The 17,447-nt window shown below is 43.9% G+C and overlaps 1 protein-coding gene across 2 annotated transcripts; it reads right to left on the reverse strand.

Annotated features, from left to right (window-relative positions):
- Positions 1-1,531: 1,531 nt before the first annotated feature.
- Positions 1,532-17,261, reverse strand: haus3 (HAUS augmin-like complex, subunit 3). 2 transcript variants are annotated; one of them, XM_055632261.1, is made up of 5 exons: positions 17,115-17,261; positions 12,667-13,670; positions 7,388-7,830; positions 3,761-3,986; positions 1,532-2,101 (listed from the first exon to the last, which is right to left on the reverse strand). In XM_055632261.1, the coding sequence occupies exons 2-5, from the start codon at positions 13,579-13,581 to the stop codon at positions 1,868-1,870; spliced, it is 1,818 nt and encodes a 605-aa protein (XP_055488236.1). In that variant the 5' UTR covers positions 13,582-13,670; positions 17,115-17,261; the 3' UTR covers positions 1,532-1,867. The 2 variants fall into 2 exon arrangements, with proteins under 2 accessions (XP_055488236.1, XP_055488237.1); XM_055632262.1 differs by having other exon boundaries at positions 12,667-13,660; positions 17,115-17,215.
- Positions 17,262-17,447: the final 186 nt, after the last annotated feature.

The following is a 17,447-nucleotide window of genomic DNA, read 5'->3' on the forward strand; positions in this document are numbered from 1 at the left end:
CGACCTGTCTTCTATAACAAAGCCAATTTTGCAGCATTGCTCAGCACAGATCCATCCACCTGCAGAACTAGGCACCAATGACATAAAATATGAAGACCTCAAGACATGAAGTTGTTGAAACAAGGACATTTTTGTCGTCAGCAATTCTTGTCCAGAATTTGCTGGCTAGCTCTCTTGGTCTTGAGGTGGGTATTAAAATGGCATTAACCCAGCCTTGGCTGACAGCTCAGTTTCCATTGCTTGCACCTGGATGGATAACTACTAGGATATTTGGCAGTGGGGGGGGGGGGGGGGGGGGGGTTGATGCCTGGAACAAATAGCACCAGCTCCCAACTGACTTCACAAATTTGAAGTTTATAATGAATTCAGAATGCAACAACTTCCTTCCATTAGACACAAGGAACTGCAGATGCTGGTTTACAAGTAGACAGAGTGCTGGAGTAACTCAGCAGATTATCGGGATCAGCTGGGCAAGTACAAATGGGAGTTTAATTCAGGCAACTGTGAGATGGGAATCAAAGCAGGTAAGGACCATCATAGTGAATGGTAATGCCCGGGGGAGCATCGGAGTGCAGATTGATCTAGAACAAGTATATTGTTTCCCGAAAGTTGTGTTAAATGAAGAAACGGTGTTGAAGAAGACTTTTGGCACACTGGTCTTCAGCAGTGAGGGAATTGAGTATAGAATTCAGGACTTTGTTACAGTTGTACAAAATGTTGGTGAGGTCACAGTTGGGAGTATTGCATGTAGGTTTGGGCACCCTGCTATTTTTTGCGAGATTAACACCATACTAAACTGTTAAAAAATTATTGGAGCCCGATGAGTGTATTCAACATCCAGGAACAGTGCATTATAGCATGGTGCAGGTTAAATATTCTGTACGTCCACACATATAGAAGTACAGAACATGCCAACTTGCACACTACTGGTAGCCAGCACTTCTGCATAGAATCACCACTGAGCCATCAGTGCAATATGGCCAAATTAAGCTCATGGTATAACTTCCAAATACAATCGTTTTCTATTATTTATTTGTTTGTTCACATATCAACATTTATCCTCCACCCTAAATTGCCTCGGAAACCAAATGATTTAGTAGGCCATTCAGGGAGGTTGTTAGCCACACTGGTGGTTGAGAAGCAAAGACTAGACAATGAAGTGCAAGTTCTTTTCCTAAAACATGATAAGTTTTAAATAATTCAATTGCTTTATACTAAACACTTTCTTAATTAACAAATTTAAAATTTCCCCCAGGTATTAATGTCATTGTCTTTGGTTCAACAATCCAATCCCAATAACACAACCACTGTGCTACTATATTATTTTGGTCAATATGCACCTCCAGCCGTTATATAAAATTATTGCAAGCAAGCTTCAGTCCTATATGCTACAAACAGCAAAACACTTCAGTAATCTATTGACTGTCAAATATTTTTTGCGATGCATCTTGGAATAGGAAAAGCAGAATGTAATGCCATATTTATTTTACCAAAATAGTCACCAAAAAGATGAATATTTGAAGATGTAGTAACCTGATTGAAATACTTTATTTATCTAAAATTGTTAACCACAAAACGAAAAAAAATTGTCTCAATGTCAGAACTGAATTCTGCCCAGTACAGATATGCCCAATGTTGCAATTTAATCAACTAGAGTTAAAATTATATACATTTCAGGCAAAAAGCCGTTTGAAAAAAAAAGTTCATAAAGAAATCATACGATTGGGTGGAGGGATACAAACTTAGGATTCCTTCAGTTTTCTAATGTACATTACTATGCAAATAACCAGAATTGATCATGTTAAGAGAAGTTATTATTCAGATGGGCCTTCACACTCTGTCGTGTTTTCTACTTGATGGTCACTCATCAGCTGTCCAATCCGATGCTGCGAGTCTGAAATTTCCTTTCAAAATCCTCCACAATCTTCTTCAGTCGATCAGGATCTTGAAAGAAATGGACATACAGACTTCTCTCGCCTCTACAAATGGAGTTGCTTGACAACATTTTATGTTTTGATTTGATATCATCAGCTATATTTCCAATGATTTGGGGTAGTCTCTGCAATTGACTTTCCAATTTCCGAAGAGGTTCAGACAGTTCCTACAAAATAAACAAATTTAAATTGGTAACAATGGTAACTACTATTGTACAATTAAATACTATTATTAAATATCATTGCAATCTTTATTTTTAAATCAATTATTAAGAGAAAAGGAAAACATTTAGAAAAATAATCAGTTTTATGAAAGTTAAATCTATATTACTAAATCTCTAATCTTGACCACTTTTGGCCAACTGTGCTGCGATTTCCGAGAGAACACCGCCACCTACGGCCGTCATTTTTGGCCACCTCGCTGAGAGCCCCCCTCCACCATATGAGTGCGGAGGAATTTTTCCGTCGATGAAAAATGAGACATTTATGTTTTTACAAAATTCCCCATTCTCTCTACTGCCCCTGCTGGCGGCAGGGGGAGGGACTATAAAACCAGGAAGTGTCGTGCCTCACCCAGTCTCTGCCAGACCCAGGAAGCGAGAGGGTCACGGCTCTCTGAGCTGCGAATAACATTGAACGCACGTCTACTCCACGGTGAGTCCCCTCGATGCGGCTGTAAAGTGGCTGCAACCCTTTTTAATAAGTTTGTGTTCACAAAATGAATTTTGTTTGTCGGGGTCTGCAGCCCAATTGTTTGCCTCGCCTTTTTAACAAGTTTGTGTTCACAAAATGAATTTTGGTTGTCGGGTGGCTGCAGCCCATTTGTTTGCCTCGCCTTTAACAAGTTTGTGTTCACAAAACAGACAGGTGGAATTGGTGGAGAGGTGGAATATTGCGTTGGTGACCAGCCCTCCCGTGTGATGCTGGGACCCAACGGGTCCCACTTAGTCTAGTGGTGTATAAAAAACAGAAGTAATTTAAGCTGTAATAAGCAAGGCAGATAAGAGGAGGATAGCAGTATATGCATTGAAAGAGATTTTCAAGACATTTGATATAGCAGCACATAAAAGTTAAGGCTTAATTGCGTTGAAGGGTGATGTAACCCGATGCAGGGTTGGATAGCAAACAAAAGAGCGAGTGTGTCAGGATAAATTACCATTTTTACGTTAGTTAGAGGCCCTGCAGCAGCCTGCGGCTCTGCTGGATCATGCGCCTCACTCAGAGGCCGAGTGCCCGGACAGGACGCAACCTGCAGCTGTACAGAGCGGTGGAACAGTAGTGGAGAACATCAATGGCTATGCTTGGCCAGTTCAACCTTGCAACACCTCAAGCACAATGGGCCTTTATGGTCAGGATAGGAACCCTGCACTTACTGCGACTTGAAAAAGGCCACAAACCTGACAAACTGCATAAACTTAAATACTTTTTAATTTGACAATGAAAAATGAAGAGAATTATCTGTTTCTGGTGGTGTGTTTTAGAGAAAAACTTAATGGTTAATTTATTTGCAGAAACAAGAACCTGCAGATGTTGTTTTACCAAGGAAAAAAACAAAATACTGGAGTAAATGGTGACAAATATGTCGACCCTTGTATACTGTCTCAGTGCATTATTTCTATACACTTGTACTGTATACAAAAACATTTATTGGTTCATGTGACAATAAAAGGGACTGCAAATTCACATCCATTCTGCCAAATTAAGTTTAAAGCTGCAATAAATAATTCCCACGTAGGCTTGTGGCAGTGTGCAAACCGTAATGTAAATGGCAGCTTTTGAATGAAGAAATACAAACAGAATAACAACGTGACAAAGAAGTACATTACCTCAGAGTGAAGTAAAAGTTGCTTGGATCCAGTATACATAACACTCTGAAGTTTCTCGATGTCAGATTCTAGTGCTGACCGCAGGAAAGACTGATTGTGCATTGTTGCATTTAACTGGTCCTTTAAACAAACTACTTCCTTCTGAAGCGTTTTGGCTCCCTCTTCTAGACCACTGTATGTTTTGAACGGCTGCTGCTCGTCATCTCCCACTAAAATCTCAGCAAGTCTGAAATAAAGAATGAAAGGAAAAACATTTATAGCTAGACATGATGAAAATAACAACATTGCATGCTACGTTTCAGTAAGATAATACATACAATCAAGGAACAACTCCAACATATGCACCAACTCATGAAATAAAAACTGCATGAAATAACAATGGCCTGGAATTTATTATTGGAAGTGAAACAATGGTGCCTCCTGGTATCGTTACACAATTTCTCTCAAACTCTGATGAAAGTGCCAGGATGAAGCAAATAACACTAGGTTGGCAGAGGATTACACAAGATTAACTTTTTTTCTTCAATGATGGATAAGGCTAAATCAAAGTTGGTTTTCAATAATTGTTTTCAATTAATCATGGGAGAAGAATGTGGAGCTAGCTGCAGAGCACCAATGATCTCATTGAATGACAGAAAAGCCTCAATTAAAAAGAAAACTATTCATTTTCCAATACTATTCATAAATTAACATGATAATTTGAACATTCTATCAAGTGGAATTTCAATAGTAACCTATCAGTATAAAATAAACTGGTGATGTATTACAAATATTGTAGGATTCATACCTTTCTATTAAAAGAGAATCATTTCGGTTGAGGTTTAAATGAATTTGAGAACAAATTAAATCTATCCAGTCACTCCTTATAATTAAAATGCAGCATAATCACCTCCTGCAGGTATGGCCTAGAGTGCTGAAGGGGGGAATGGCAGACAATGTTTCTGGTTGGGACCCTTCTTCTTCCTCCAGCACTGTGTTTTACTCGAGATACCAACATCTGCAGATCAGTCATAGTCATACAGGGTGGAGACAACCCCTTCGGCCCACACCTGGTGCCAACATGTATCAGCTACACTAGTCCCATGCGTTTGGCCCATATACCTCTAAACATGCCCTACCCATGTGCTTGTCCAATTGTTTCTTAAACATTGTGATAGTCCCCACCTCAACTACCTCCTCTGTCAGCTCATTCCATACACTCACCACCTTTTGTGTGAAAAAGCGATCCCTCAGATTCCTATTAAATCTTTTTCCACTTAAACCTATGTCCTCTGGTCCTTGATTCCCCTACTCTGGACAAGAGACTCTGTGCGTCTACCCAATCTATTCCTCTCGTGATTTTATGACTATATAAGATAACTCCTCATCCTCCTGCACTTCAAGGAATAGAGTTCCAGCCTACTCAACCTCTCCCTATAGCTCAGACCCTCAAGTCCTGGCAATATCCTCGTAAATCTTCTCTGTACCCTTTTCAGATTGACAATTTTTTTTCTTATGACAGGGTGCCCAGAACTGAACACAATATCCTAAATGTGACCTCACCAATATCTTATATAACTGCGTCATGACCTTCCAACTTCTATACACAATATTCTGACTGATGAAGGCCAATATGCCAAAACCACGTTTAACCACCTTATCTACCCTATAGTTCCTCGTGTCTTCATTGCCTAACAATGTTTGAAAAAGTTGTAACATGACAACTATGTCACGCTGATGAAGGCTTGCATCCCGTCCTTCCTCACCGCCCAGCTGTGCTGCCACCTTCAGTAATCGATGGACTTATAACCCAAGATGCCTTCAGTTTATTGACACTGCCTAAGACACTACTATTTACTGTATATATCCTACATTCAATAGACAATATGTGCAGGAGTAGGCCATTCGGCCCTTCAAGCCAGCACCACCATTCAATGTGATCATGACTGATCATCCCCACTCAGTACCCCATTCCTGCCATCTCCCCATATCCCCCGCTATCTTTAAGAGCCCTATCTAGCTCTCTTGAAAGTATCCACTGCCCTCCGAGGCAGGGAATTCCAGACTCACAACTCTATTAAATCTTTTTACAATTTGTCAGGGTGGCATTTTGATACTGAATCCCTGTGTTGCAGTTGCTACAGATTAGATATAGAATAGCATATAGCAATAGAAGAGACCACCAGGGGAGTCAGGGAGATGGCCAGCCCTGCCGGCAGTCTGTTCGTTTTTTTTCATCTTTTGTTATTTTTAGTGTTTGTTAAAAGTTTTATGTGGGGGAAATGGGGAGAGAAATCAGGGGAAACTTTTCTTCAAGTTCCTACCTTCCCGGAGAAGTGATCAATTTTCGGATCACATTCTCCGGGCTCTTCGGCCAACCATCGCTGGAGCTGGAGGCCGCCTCGGACTGTCGTGAGCCGCACCGCAGGGCGCGGACTTAACATCGGAGTGGATCCCATGCCTGGGATCGTTCCCACCGCGGCCTGTGGACTTACCATCAAGGGCTCGCAGTTTCGGGAGAGACAAGTCGGGAGCTCCAACACCGCAGACGGTTCGACCAGCCCCGACGCGAGGTTTGATGGCCCAGCGCGGGGGAACTGATAACCCCCCGATGCGGGAGCTGACGACTTCGACGCCGAGGGCCCGAACGCCATCGGCTACGGGAGTCAAGATCATCCCGTAACGGGGGCTCGAGGCCCCCGACCAAGGAAAAACACAAGAGAAGGACTTGAACTTTGTTTCGCCTTACATCACAGTGAGGAATGTGTAGGAGTTACTGTGGTGGATGTTCATGTTAAAATGTGTTTGCGTCTGCTTTTAATTGTATGACTGACCTGGCCAGTGAAATTCCTCGTATGTTGCAAAACATACTTGGCGAATAACATCTGATTCTGATTCACTTACCCTCCCAAAATGCATCACATCCCATTCAGCAGGATTAAATTTTATTTGCCATTGTCCTGACTAAATTTCTAGCTGAACCATATCATGCCAGAATATTAAATAACTTACCTCACCACCTTTGTCACCACCAATTTAGGTATCATCTACAAACATATTCACATATAACTTCTATATTCATATCCAAGTTCATAATGTATATCACAAACAAAGGTCCGAGCAATGATCCTTGTAGTACACCACTGCAATCTTTCAATGAGAAAAACTACCCTCTAGCTCCTATTCACCAGGCTGCTTCTGCATCCAATTTGCCTGCCTGCCTGCCACAGATTCCATGGGCTCCAACGCTTTGTACCAACTTGCCAAGCAGTACCTACATGACATCTACCAACTCCACTCACTAATATACTTTATTACCACCTCAAAAAAAATCATGGGATGGGATTTTCCATAAACAAAGCCATGATGACTATCTCTAATCAATCCCTTCCTTTCAAAGTCATAATATTGGCAATGAATAATAACCAGTGATAGTTAAAATCTATCAGAGCACAATGTGGGCAACCCAGTTAACGTTTAGTAACAACCCACGTTACTTGACATTGCATTACTAAGCTATGAATAGTCAGTCATATTGCTCATTCCTGCAATTTGTCAGGGTGGCATTTTGATACTCAATCTCTGCGTTGCAGTTGCTACAGATTAGACATAGAATAGCACAAAAATGTACATTTTTGATCTTCCTACCTGGCAGTAGTGGTATCACTTGAATCAATTAAGGTCTGTTGTTTATTACTTGGCAATAGAGACTTATCAGACATCATCTCCAAACGCCTCACAAAGTCTTCTCTGCTTTGATTAAGTTTCTTAGCCAGATTCTCGAGCTGCCGATGCGTTTCCCTATGTTTACACAGTTCCATTTCATATGCGAGTTGAAGTAGTTCAAATCGAGCTTTCTGTTTGATCAGCTGACTTGCAATTTCATCCTGCTTGGAGGTGCAGTAATCTTGGCGAGACATCTGCAGGTCAAAATTACCTTTCACAACTGGCATATTTAAGAGTTGTGCGTTCTCGACAATTAGATCAGGAAGCTCCTCGTTAATCAGTTGTTCTATTTGGACATTTATTGAAGTTAGTTCTTTGGCCAAACTACTCTTCTTGGCTTTTATACCATTTGCATCATCAGTCAGCTGTTGAAAAAAAGTCAAATATTGATGACAAAAATGTCAATTTAGAATCAGTCTAAATTGTCAGAATCAGTCCAAAGGGGTCCTGACCTGAACAGTCTCCTATCCATATTCTCTAGAGATGCTGCCTGACCCACTATGTTACTCTTGCACTTCGTATATTCTTTGTCAACCTGCAGTCCCTTGTTTCTCCATTTAAATTTTGTCGTTTCCAGTTTATCTGCATTTTCTTCATTCTTTCTGGCAACATTTTTACTCTTTCATTTCCGGTGGCCATTCAACTGTGCATTCTGAACTAGTATGGATACATTTCTTTCCGTAGCATTATATCATAATTTTTCAAGCACAGCCCCTTCATATCATTCACAACATCCAAGTTCCATTCGCACATTTCCCTCCACAGATGCTGCCCGACCTGTTGAATTCTTCCAGCAGATGGGTTTTACTAAAGAAAATAGCTGATTGGCACTCAGACCTGCTGGTGTTATGAAAGGCACTCCCTCAGATGCAAATCAATTAATTGCCATGCACATCCTCTCCACGATGACAAACAAAAACATAAATTCAGGCAGCACAGTGACGCAGCACAGAGTTGTTGCCTCAGTTCTGGAGACCCGGGCTGAATCCTGACAGCAGGTAGTGCTTGCACATTCTCCCTACAACCACAAGGGTTTCCTCAAGATGCTCCAGTTTACTCCCTTGTTCCTAGGATTAATTGGCCACTGTAAATTTCCCACTATGTGTAGCCTTCAAACCTGCCTTACCATTTAATATTATTATGACTGATCTATGCTGTTCTCAACTCATCTTCTGTACCAGTTCCCCATAATCCTCAAATTGTCGATCTTTCGAATACTTATCAACACCGTAAACATATTTAATGATCTGACCTCCACCATCTTTGAGGCAGAGAATTAGAGACCCACTAATCTCCAAGAGAAGAAATTTCTGCACACCTTCAGTTTAAATGACCAGTGAACTCCCATAGGATTTTAAACGTTTGTGTAAGATCACCCTTCATTCTTCTAAACTCCAAGAAATACAAAAAACTGTATAGCCTCCATTGAAAGGACAACTTTTTCACTTTAGAAATTAGTCTTGTGAATCTTCTTAGGTCAGCTTCCAATGTTACCATATCCTTATATTAGGGAAAATGTTTACCCGCTGTATTTCGTTATGACTCTATAACTCAAATCTACACCATATGAGCAGAGCTGCCAAGTTTTGTCAGAGCATTTCAGTATTCTAGTACCTGAAAATCAGTATTTTGCTGAGGAAATCAGAATTTATACGTGGGGCCATTTTGTTGAAAAATTTGTTATTTTTTTATTTGTGCTCATACCCATGTAAGAGTACAAGACTACATAACATTGCTATCAATTGACATGTCTTCTACGCACCTTGACAGTGCATTCATTGCCATCTCTTTGTATACTGCTGTTTGAACAGCTGCTTCCTGCTTTTAGCACCAGATGATGATGTGGAGGCCATTTAGGAAGCCTCCCCCTCCCTCCCTCGCTCCCTCCCTCGCTCTCTTTCCCTCCCTCTCGCTCTCTTTCCCTCCCTCTCCCACCCTTCCTCCTTTCCTTTTCCTCCCTCCCTCCCACTCCCTTTCTCCTTATCCCTCCTCTAAGTCTGTGACCCATAGCGCTATGTGTAAAGCCCATAGCGCTATGTATAAAGGCAATAGTGCTCCAATGGGAGCGCTATTTTTAGAACCTATATCGCTGTTCGTTAAATTCCCACGTGTTAAACTGACAGCGCTGTTGAAACCTGGAGCGGGACAGGCAGATCAAAGCGAACAAAAATAATCATCCAGATCTTTAAATTTAAAATACCAATAGATTTAATCTGCTATAATTTTTAGAGGCACAGTATGACTTTTTATATCCTTGCATTTAAGCAGCAAGATGAAACAGGAAGTCCGGCTGATTTTTTAAAAATCCGTATTTTACAAAGCAAATCCGTACATCCGTATTCTGATCGCATTTCCGGACAAAATACGGAAAATCTGTACTACTTTACAGTTCTGTATGAGGATTGACATCCCTAATTAGTTTGCTCTTACTTGCTCAGTCAAAACTTCTCAATTCTGCGCATCTTCCACAAGTCTTCCCTTAATTCTTTTTCTGCTCCAAGATGAGCCATGGAACACTTAACTGGTCCTTCAGCTGGATAGATCAGAACAGGGGTGTTTTTGCAGTAGGTAACTCACCCGACAGCCAAAAACCTTTCGACTAACTACATCAGAAATCTGTAGGAATACTCTCCACTTCCAGCATCAACACAATTCTCAAGACACTCAACACCATCTAGGAGAAAGCCACTCAGTTGACTAGCAGTCCATCAAACACCATAAATATTCACTCACTCTACCACCTGTTGAATATGCCAACTATAAAATGCACTGATTTGCCCACCTAGGCAACTCCAACAGCATCTCAACCTACCAAGGGGGTCAAGGGTAGTAGATTCAAATTGTAGAGTTGGAAGTAGATTGCCAGTCCTTTATTATTGCTTTATTAATCCTGAAAATCACTGATCAACAGCACCGTGACATTATCTTTACAAGCAACACCAGTGGTTCAAAACAGCTGCTCACCACCACCAACTTCTCATGGATAATTGGAGATGAACAGTGAATGAGGTCCCAGTCAATGATGCCATGAACCAAAATATAACTTAAAAAAAGAGTTGAAGGTGCTTTGGCAAGAATGGAGCTGAGGCTTTAACAGAAGTGATAGTGGAAGATGCCTGGAATCCAGAGCATCAATAGATTGACAGGGGTGGGAAATTGCAACCTTCACGTGGTCTGCCCAGTTTTCGACTAATGCAATCAACCCGACGTGCACAATCAAATAAGTTCAAACAGAAGGTGGTGAAACATGTAAGATTGTTAAGGGCTTGGACACACTAGAGGCAGGAAACATGTTCCCGATGTTGGGGGAGTCCAGAACCAGGGGACACTGTTTAAGAATAAGTAGTAAGCCATTTAGAACAGAGACGAGGAAACACTTTTTCTCACAGAGAGTGGCGAGTCTGTGGAATTCTCTGCCTCAGAGGGCGGTGGAGGCAGGTTCTCTGTATGCTATCAAGAGAGAGCTAGATAGGGCTCTTAAAAATAGCAGAGTCAGAGGATATGGGAAGAAGGCAGGAACGACGTACTGATTGGGGATGATCAGCCATGATCACATTGAATGGCGGTACTGGCTCGAAGGGCCAAATGACCTGCTCCTGCACCTATTGTCTATAGAACAAGTTGTCCCGCAACTTAAGGCTGTGCACACCATTTGCAAGAAGAAGAATGGATTGAGAAGCAGATAACCTCTGATACAATAGGCATCCTCTGGGTGTAGGGGATTATAGGGAGAAGATGGGAGAATGGGGTTAAGAGGCAAAGATAGATCAGCCGTGATTGAATGGCGCAGTAGACATGATGGACCGAATGGCCTAATTCTGCTCCTATCACTTATGAACAACAGAATTTAATTAAAAAAATTGTCAAAACATCAACCTGAAAATTTATCAAGATATATAGTGCTGGAGAAACTCAGCAGGCCAAGCAGCATCTGCGGAAGGAATACATAGGCAACGTTTCAGGCCAGGAACACAACTTTAATTGATTTCTCTATATGAATATTTTCAATCTGACCTAACTTGCTTGCATTTGTACTCTACGTCCACACTAAAGCTTCCATATAAATATTGATTACAGATGTTCAGCAGAGGTCAGTGCTTGGGCCACTATTCTTCATGTTGTATATCAAGGATTTAGAGTAGGGGATTAAAAGGTTTAGTGGCCAAGTTGGCAGATGATACGCAGATAGGTGGAGGAAAAAACAGGTAGTATTGAAAAAATAGGGACTCTGCAGGATGGGAGAGTGGGCAGAGAGGTGGCAGATGGAATACAGCATGGAAAATTGTCATGCATTTTGATAGTAGGAATAAAGGTGTAGACTATTTTCTAAATGGGGAGGGAATACAGAAATCGCAGGGGCAAAGGGACTTGGGAGTGCTGGTGCAGGATTCCCCAAAAGTTATTTGCAAGTCGAATCGGTAGTAAGGAAGGCAAATGCGACGCTGGCATTTATATCGGAGGACTATAGAATATAAAAACAGGGATGTAATGCTGAGACTTTAATAAGACGCTGTTCAAACTGCATTTGTAGCATTGTGAGAAAGTTTGGGCACCGTATCTGAGTATGGATGGGCTGGCCCTGGAGAGGGTCCAGAGGTTTACGAGAATGATCCCAGGAATAAGTGGGTTAACATATTAGCATTTAGAAGGATGAGGGGCACCTGGTCAAAATTGCTCAAATAGTGAAAGGGCTGGATAGGGTAGATGCAAAAAGGATTTTTCAACTAGTGGGAGAGCCTAGGACCCGAAGTCATAAACTCAGAATAAAAGGACGGGTTCCTTTAGGAAGGAGATGAGGAGGAATATCTTTAGTCAAAGTGTGGTGAATCTGTGGAATTAATTGCCACAGAAGGCGGTGGAGACAAAGTCGATGGATATTTTACGGCAGAAAAAGATAGTTTCTTGATTAGTACAGGTGTCAGGGGTTATGGGGAACAGGCAGGAGAATGGAGTTGAGAGGGAGAGATAGATCAGCCATAATTGAATGGCGGAGAAGACTTGATGGGCCGAATGCTGCTTCTATCAAACTTGTAAACTTATTTGCACATAAGTAACCCACTTTCCTACCAATAACCTAATGTTATTTCAATTTTAAAGTTATTTAAATATTGTGAACCATCCACCTCACCAAAAAAAATTATGCCCTTTCAAGAAAAAGCAGTTTAAACTATTTTTTTTGCCAGTACTAAGATAAATCCTACCTTTCTTGTTCGCATTGATGAAATTATCTGTTCCAAGTATTGAAGTCTAGCCTCTGTACTTTGTTCCTTCGCTTTTGCCAAAATTAACTGCCGTTGGCCACTGCTGTATACTGCTTGGATTCTTGCCATTTGTTGTTTATATTCTTCGAGTACCTCGTTGCACTGTCCTTGTACCGGTTGAGAAGTTAAGTGCACCAACTGAAATTTTTCTACATCAGAGCTTGCAACCAACTCCACTATGCCCTGAAAAAACTGTTTCTTGGTGTATTCAGTGAGCGCTGAGGTGCATTGTTCCTCTTGTTGCAGATAGCGGTCCAATGCAAGTTGTGACAGGAAGACAATCTCTTGCTCTGGTCTCTTTTCTGCCTCAGTACTCGAATACGCAGAACTTAGCTCCTGAACTTCCTTGTGAATGTTTAACAGCGTGTCATTTAATTTGGCATTTTTAACCACTAGTTGTTGACGTATTTCTCTCAATAATCGGGCACATTCATCCTCCTGATCCCGTAGCTGCATCGGCAGATGGTGTATTTTAGTGACCATCAGTTGTTGCTTATTCCGTCGCTGGATTTTAAGATTTCGAGTCAACTGTAGCACTTCAATTTCACTTTCCAGTTCGTCAACTGTCATCTCTTCCAGGTTGCCATATTTTGATTTCACATCTTTAGGTCGTGTCTCCAAGACCTGATCCAAGTCTTTCTGATCTAACAGGCAATCTTCAACTTCAAGTCTTTTCAATCCATTCAACTCTTCTTCTGATAGTACATTCTGTTCATTTACAGTGTTGCAGAACCATTCTACAAACATTCTTTCATCGCCAATGTCAAACCACCAATCAAAGTGCTCCCCATTTAATTGATTGGCATTAGGATAACCAATTTTCTTTAATGTCTCTACAAATATTCTCCCGTTCATTGTGGTGAGTACATGATAACGTTTCTGGGGTCTGAAAGATTTAAAATATCCAACTGCAACAAAGTGGTATGCTGGATATCTGTTTTAATCTCAAGCAGAAACAATACATTAACTTAATTTACAGAAGCATGGCAGCATTTCTAGAAACAAAACAGCCCTGGTGATCAAAAGTATAATAAATTTGTAGTCAACAGTGATATTTGAGATTAAAGGTGATGGAGTACATGTTAGCAGGTAGTTTAATTTAGTTTATTATTATTGTCACGTGAAAGCTTTTGTCACGTGCTTACCAACCAAAATTTCTCCTAATGATACAAAACACCCATTTTCCTCAGCATTTAAAACTCTAGTTGATAACAATTCAGCTAACAGGATTGCAAACATAAACAATATCTCATCCGGTCAATATTCACCCCTCTGGAAACTCTTAAAAAATATATATTGTATTTGCTTTAGAGAGTACTTTAAACTCTGAATTTAAGTACACTCTTAATTTTTTTTACTGGGAAAAAAAAGATCCAATTCAATTTGTAATAGGGACAAAATTACAGAAATGGTATTGACAGTCAATATAAACACTATTTAACATACATTGTTATACAAAAATAATTATTTGTCAAATTTAATCAATTTAAATTCCACTGCAAATCACTGCTTAAAGGGAATTTGTACAAGTGCAGCAATAATGATCAACATTGAAAATAAAGCACTTCTAACAGAAAACATTGAATTATGACATAACGTACAAATTTAACATGTTCAGTAAGCTTCAGAATGCGATTCTCCAACAAACTATATTACCCTTGAAAAGAAAGTGTTTTTAACGGCGTTTTATCTCTTTAGACATCTGCTTCCACCCTCCCCCATTAAAATATTCTCTTCACAAAGATTCTTCAGCACCACCATTAATTGAGTGTAATTAAGAGTGTTACATCATCAGAGACAATGTTCATTTAAAATATACACAAACACAAACAAAAGTAACTTTGGGTCGAAAATAACCAGTCTTTCTAAAGAAACACATGAATAATGAACACTGTCGTAGACAATAATTGAGCTGAACAGGGATTCAGTTAAAGACTGAAAGTTAATGAAATAAAATACATGCCATGACAAATGACGCTGCCATTGGCCAGGATGCCGGCAGGGTGGGGTGAGGCGTCCCCATTGGCTGAGATGCCAGCAGGGTTAGGTACTGCGTCCATGGGTCGAAACATCGACCGAGCAGAGAGAGGTGCCCTCATTGACCCATTCGCTCCTCTGTCCAGGCATTGCTTTGCCATCTACTCCCACCACGACAGAAGAGGTAGTTGAGGCAGGTACAATAACAACGTTTAAAATACTTGGACAGGATAGGAATGGTTTAGAGTGATATGGGCCAGGAGCAGGCAAATGGGACGAGCTTGGATGGAGCATCTTGGCCAGCAAGGGCGAATTGAGTCAAATGCTTGGTTTTGTGCTGCATGACACTAAATTCCCACAAGGCAGCAAATTACCACAGGACAGAGTAGCCAAGTAACATTTGGGGTCTAATAGCCCCTGAGTCGCAATGCCAGAGATAACGGTAGCCTAGGGTGAGGCACTCCAATTGGCTGGGACAATGGCAATGCAGAGCGAGACGCCTGATGAGGCATACCTATTGGCTCAGACCCCGGCAGCACTAAGCCCATTCGCCGAGATGTTGGGGAAGATGGGTGAGGTTCTACAATAGACCGAGGAGCCAAGTGCGTTGCTCCTATTGGCCATGGAGCGGAGCGAGGCATTCCCAGTGGCCATGGAGTCGAGCGAGGCATTCCCATTGGCTGTTGAGCTGGAGCAGCTGAGCGAGGTGCTCCCATTGGCTGTGAAGTTGAAGAAGCTGAGTGAGGGGTTCCCATTGGCTGTGGAGCCTGAGGAGCTGAGCGAGGTGCTCCCATTGGCTGAGGGAATGCAGATGGTAGAGGAGGCAAGCCCATTGGCCAAGAAGCCGCAGATGAGCGGAGTGGCGTTCCCATTGGCCGAGCAGCCACAGATTGAAGGAAAGACGCACCCAATGGCACAGGAGCTGCAGATCGTGTATGGGGCACCCGCATTTGCTGAGAAGCTGCAGATGGCAGAAGGGGCGGTCCCATTGGCCGAGGCACCGCAGATGAGGGGTGCGACGTGCCCATTGGCCGAGGCATCGCAGACGATGGGTGGGGTATTCCCATTTGTCGCTGTGCCGTATATGTCAAGAGGGGTGTATTCATTGACTGAGGTGTGGGGAGAAACTTTCCCATTGACCGAGGCACCGCAGATGGTGTGAGAGGTGTACCCATTGGTAGCGGTGTTGGGCCATGCGCACCCATTGTTCGAGGAGCCGTAGACCGAGGGTGGGGCGCACATATTGGATCTGGCGTCGGGAGAAGCGCATCCCTTGACCTAGATGTCATGACTGGCGAACCCATTCGCCGAGATGCCGGATGAAGTGAACCCATTGGCCGAGGTGGCGAGAGGGGCACATGCACTACCCGAGATGACGGGCCAGGCGCGCCCATTGGCCGAGGTGGCGAGAGGGGCACATGCACGACCCGAGATGTCGGGGCAGGCGGGCCCATTAGTCGAGGGGCCGCGCCCATTGAATCCGGCGTCGGGAGGAGCACACGCCTTGACCAAGATTCCGAGAGGTGTGCGCCCATCGGGCCGGAGGGGTCCGCGTGCTGTGGGAGGTGGGACGCCAGCGGGGTGGGATAGGGCGCCCGCATGGCCCGGGCCGTGTGCCGGGTGGAGAGCGGGTCCCTCATTGGCCCCGGCGCATCGCCGCCCGGCGCCGCCATTGGTTGAGATGTCGGCAATCGAGGCGCCTCCATTGGGTGAGACAACAATCGTGCTCCGACAGACGCTTTCAATAGCCGAGACCCCGGCAGTTGATGCGCTCCCATTGGCCGAGCCAACGAGCGCGCACAGACAGCCGCTCCCATTGGTTGAGACACTTGCCCAGCGCGGGGAGGCGCTCCCAATTGGCTGGGACATCGACAATCGAACCGCTCCCATTAGCTGAGCCGTCGAGCGCGCACCGAAGGGCGCTCCCATTGGCTGAGACGCAGGCCCAGCGCGATGAGGCGCTCCCATTGGCTGGGACATCGACAATCGAGACGCTCCCATTGGCTGAGCCGCCGAGCGCGCACCGAAGGGCGCTCCCATTGGCGGAGCCATCGAGCGCGCACAGAAGGGCGCTCCCATTGGCTGAGCGAGCGGCTGCGAACAGACAGGCGCCGCCATTGGCTGAGACAAGGGCGGCCGTGGCGCTCCCATTGGCCGATGCATCAGCCAGGCAGGGCGGTGCGCTCCCATTAACCGGCGGGAAGAAGTGTGGGGCCGCGCGCTGGGTTCCTACAGTGACCGTTGGGCCGTCTCTCCCCCCCTCCCCCTCACTGCGGTGCGGTTCGGCGCGGCTCAGCCCAGCCTCCGCTGGCCGAACCCCACCAGCGACCAAACCCACCCAACTCGACGGGATTTCCCCGCCTCCCTCAATTTATTTCGTGCGGGATGCCGGCGGTGGGTGTGAAGCTTACCTCGCTGTCCTGAGCCCTAACTCCCCTCAGCCACAGCTGCCGTCGCCACCACCGCCGCTGCTGCTGCTGCCCGTTAACGCGTGTGTGCGCGCGCGTGTATAGGGGGAAACGGAAGTGGAGACCGACGCTTCGTGACGTAGGCCGCGGGGACGGTGGAGCAGAGGACATCCAGTTGCAGCGCTGCTGCCGGTGGGAGGCCATCGTTGCTGCAGTCAGCAGCGCCGCCACGGGTGGGAGGCCGTTCATGTCGCAGTCAGCAGCGCCGCCACGGGTGGGAGGCCATCGTTGCTGCAATCTGCAGCGCCGCCACGGGTGGGAGGCCGTTCATGTCGC

The sequence above is a fragment of the Leucoraja erinacea genome, chromosome 3, assembly GCF_028641065.1.
Source record: "Leucoraja erinacea ecotype New England chromosome 3, Leri_hhj_1, whole genome shotgun sequence".
NCBI classification, from domain to species: Eukaryota; Metazoa; Chordata; class Chondrichthyes; order Rajiformes; family Rajidae; genus Leucoraja; species Leucoraja erinaceus.

Excerpts from the sequence above, each read along its gene's own strand:
- haus3 (XM_055632261.1), bottom strand. The coding sequence starts at position 13,581 with ATGAACGGGAGAATATTTGTAGAGACATTAAAGAAAATTGGTTATCCT. Across the intron at positions 3,987-7,387 it reads AGTGATACCACTACTGCCAG|ACTTGCTGAGATTTTAGTGG; the intron begins GTAGGAAGATCA and ends TCTTTATTTCAG. Across the intron at positions 2,102-3,760 it reads AACTTTTACTTCACTCTGAG|GAACTGTCTGAACCTCTTCG; the intron begins GTAATGTACTTC and ends TTTATTTTGTAG.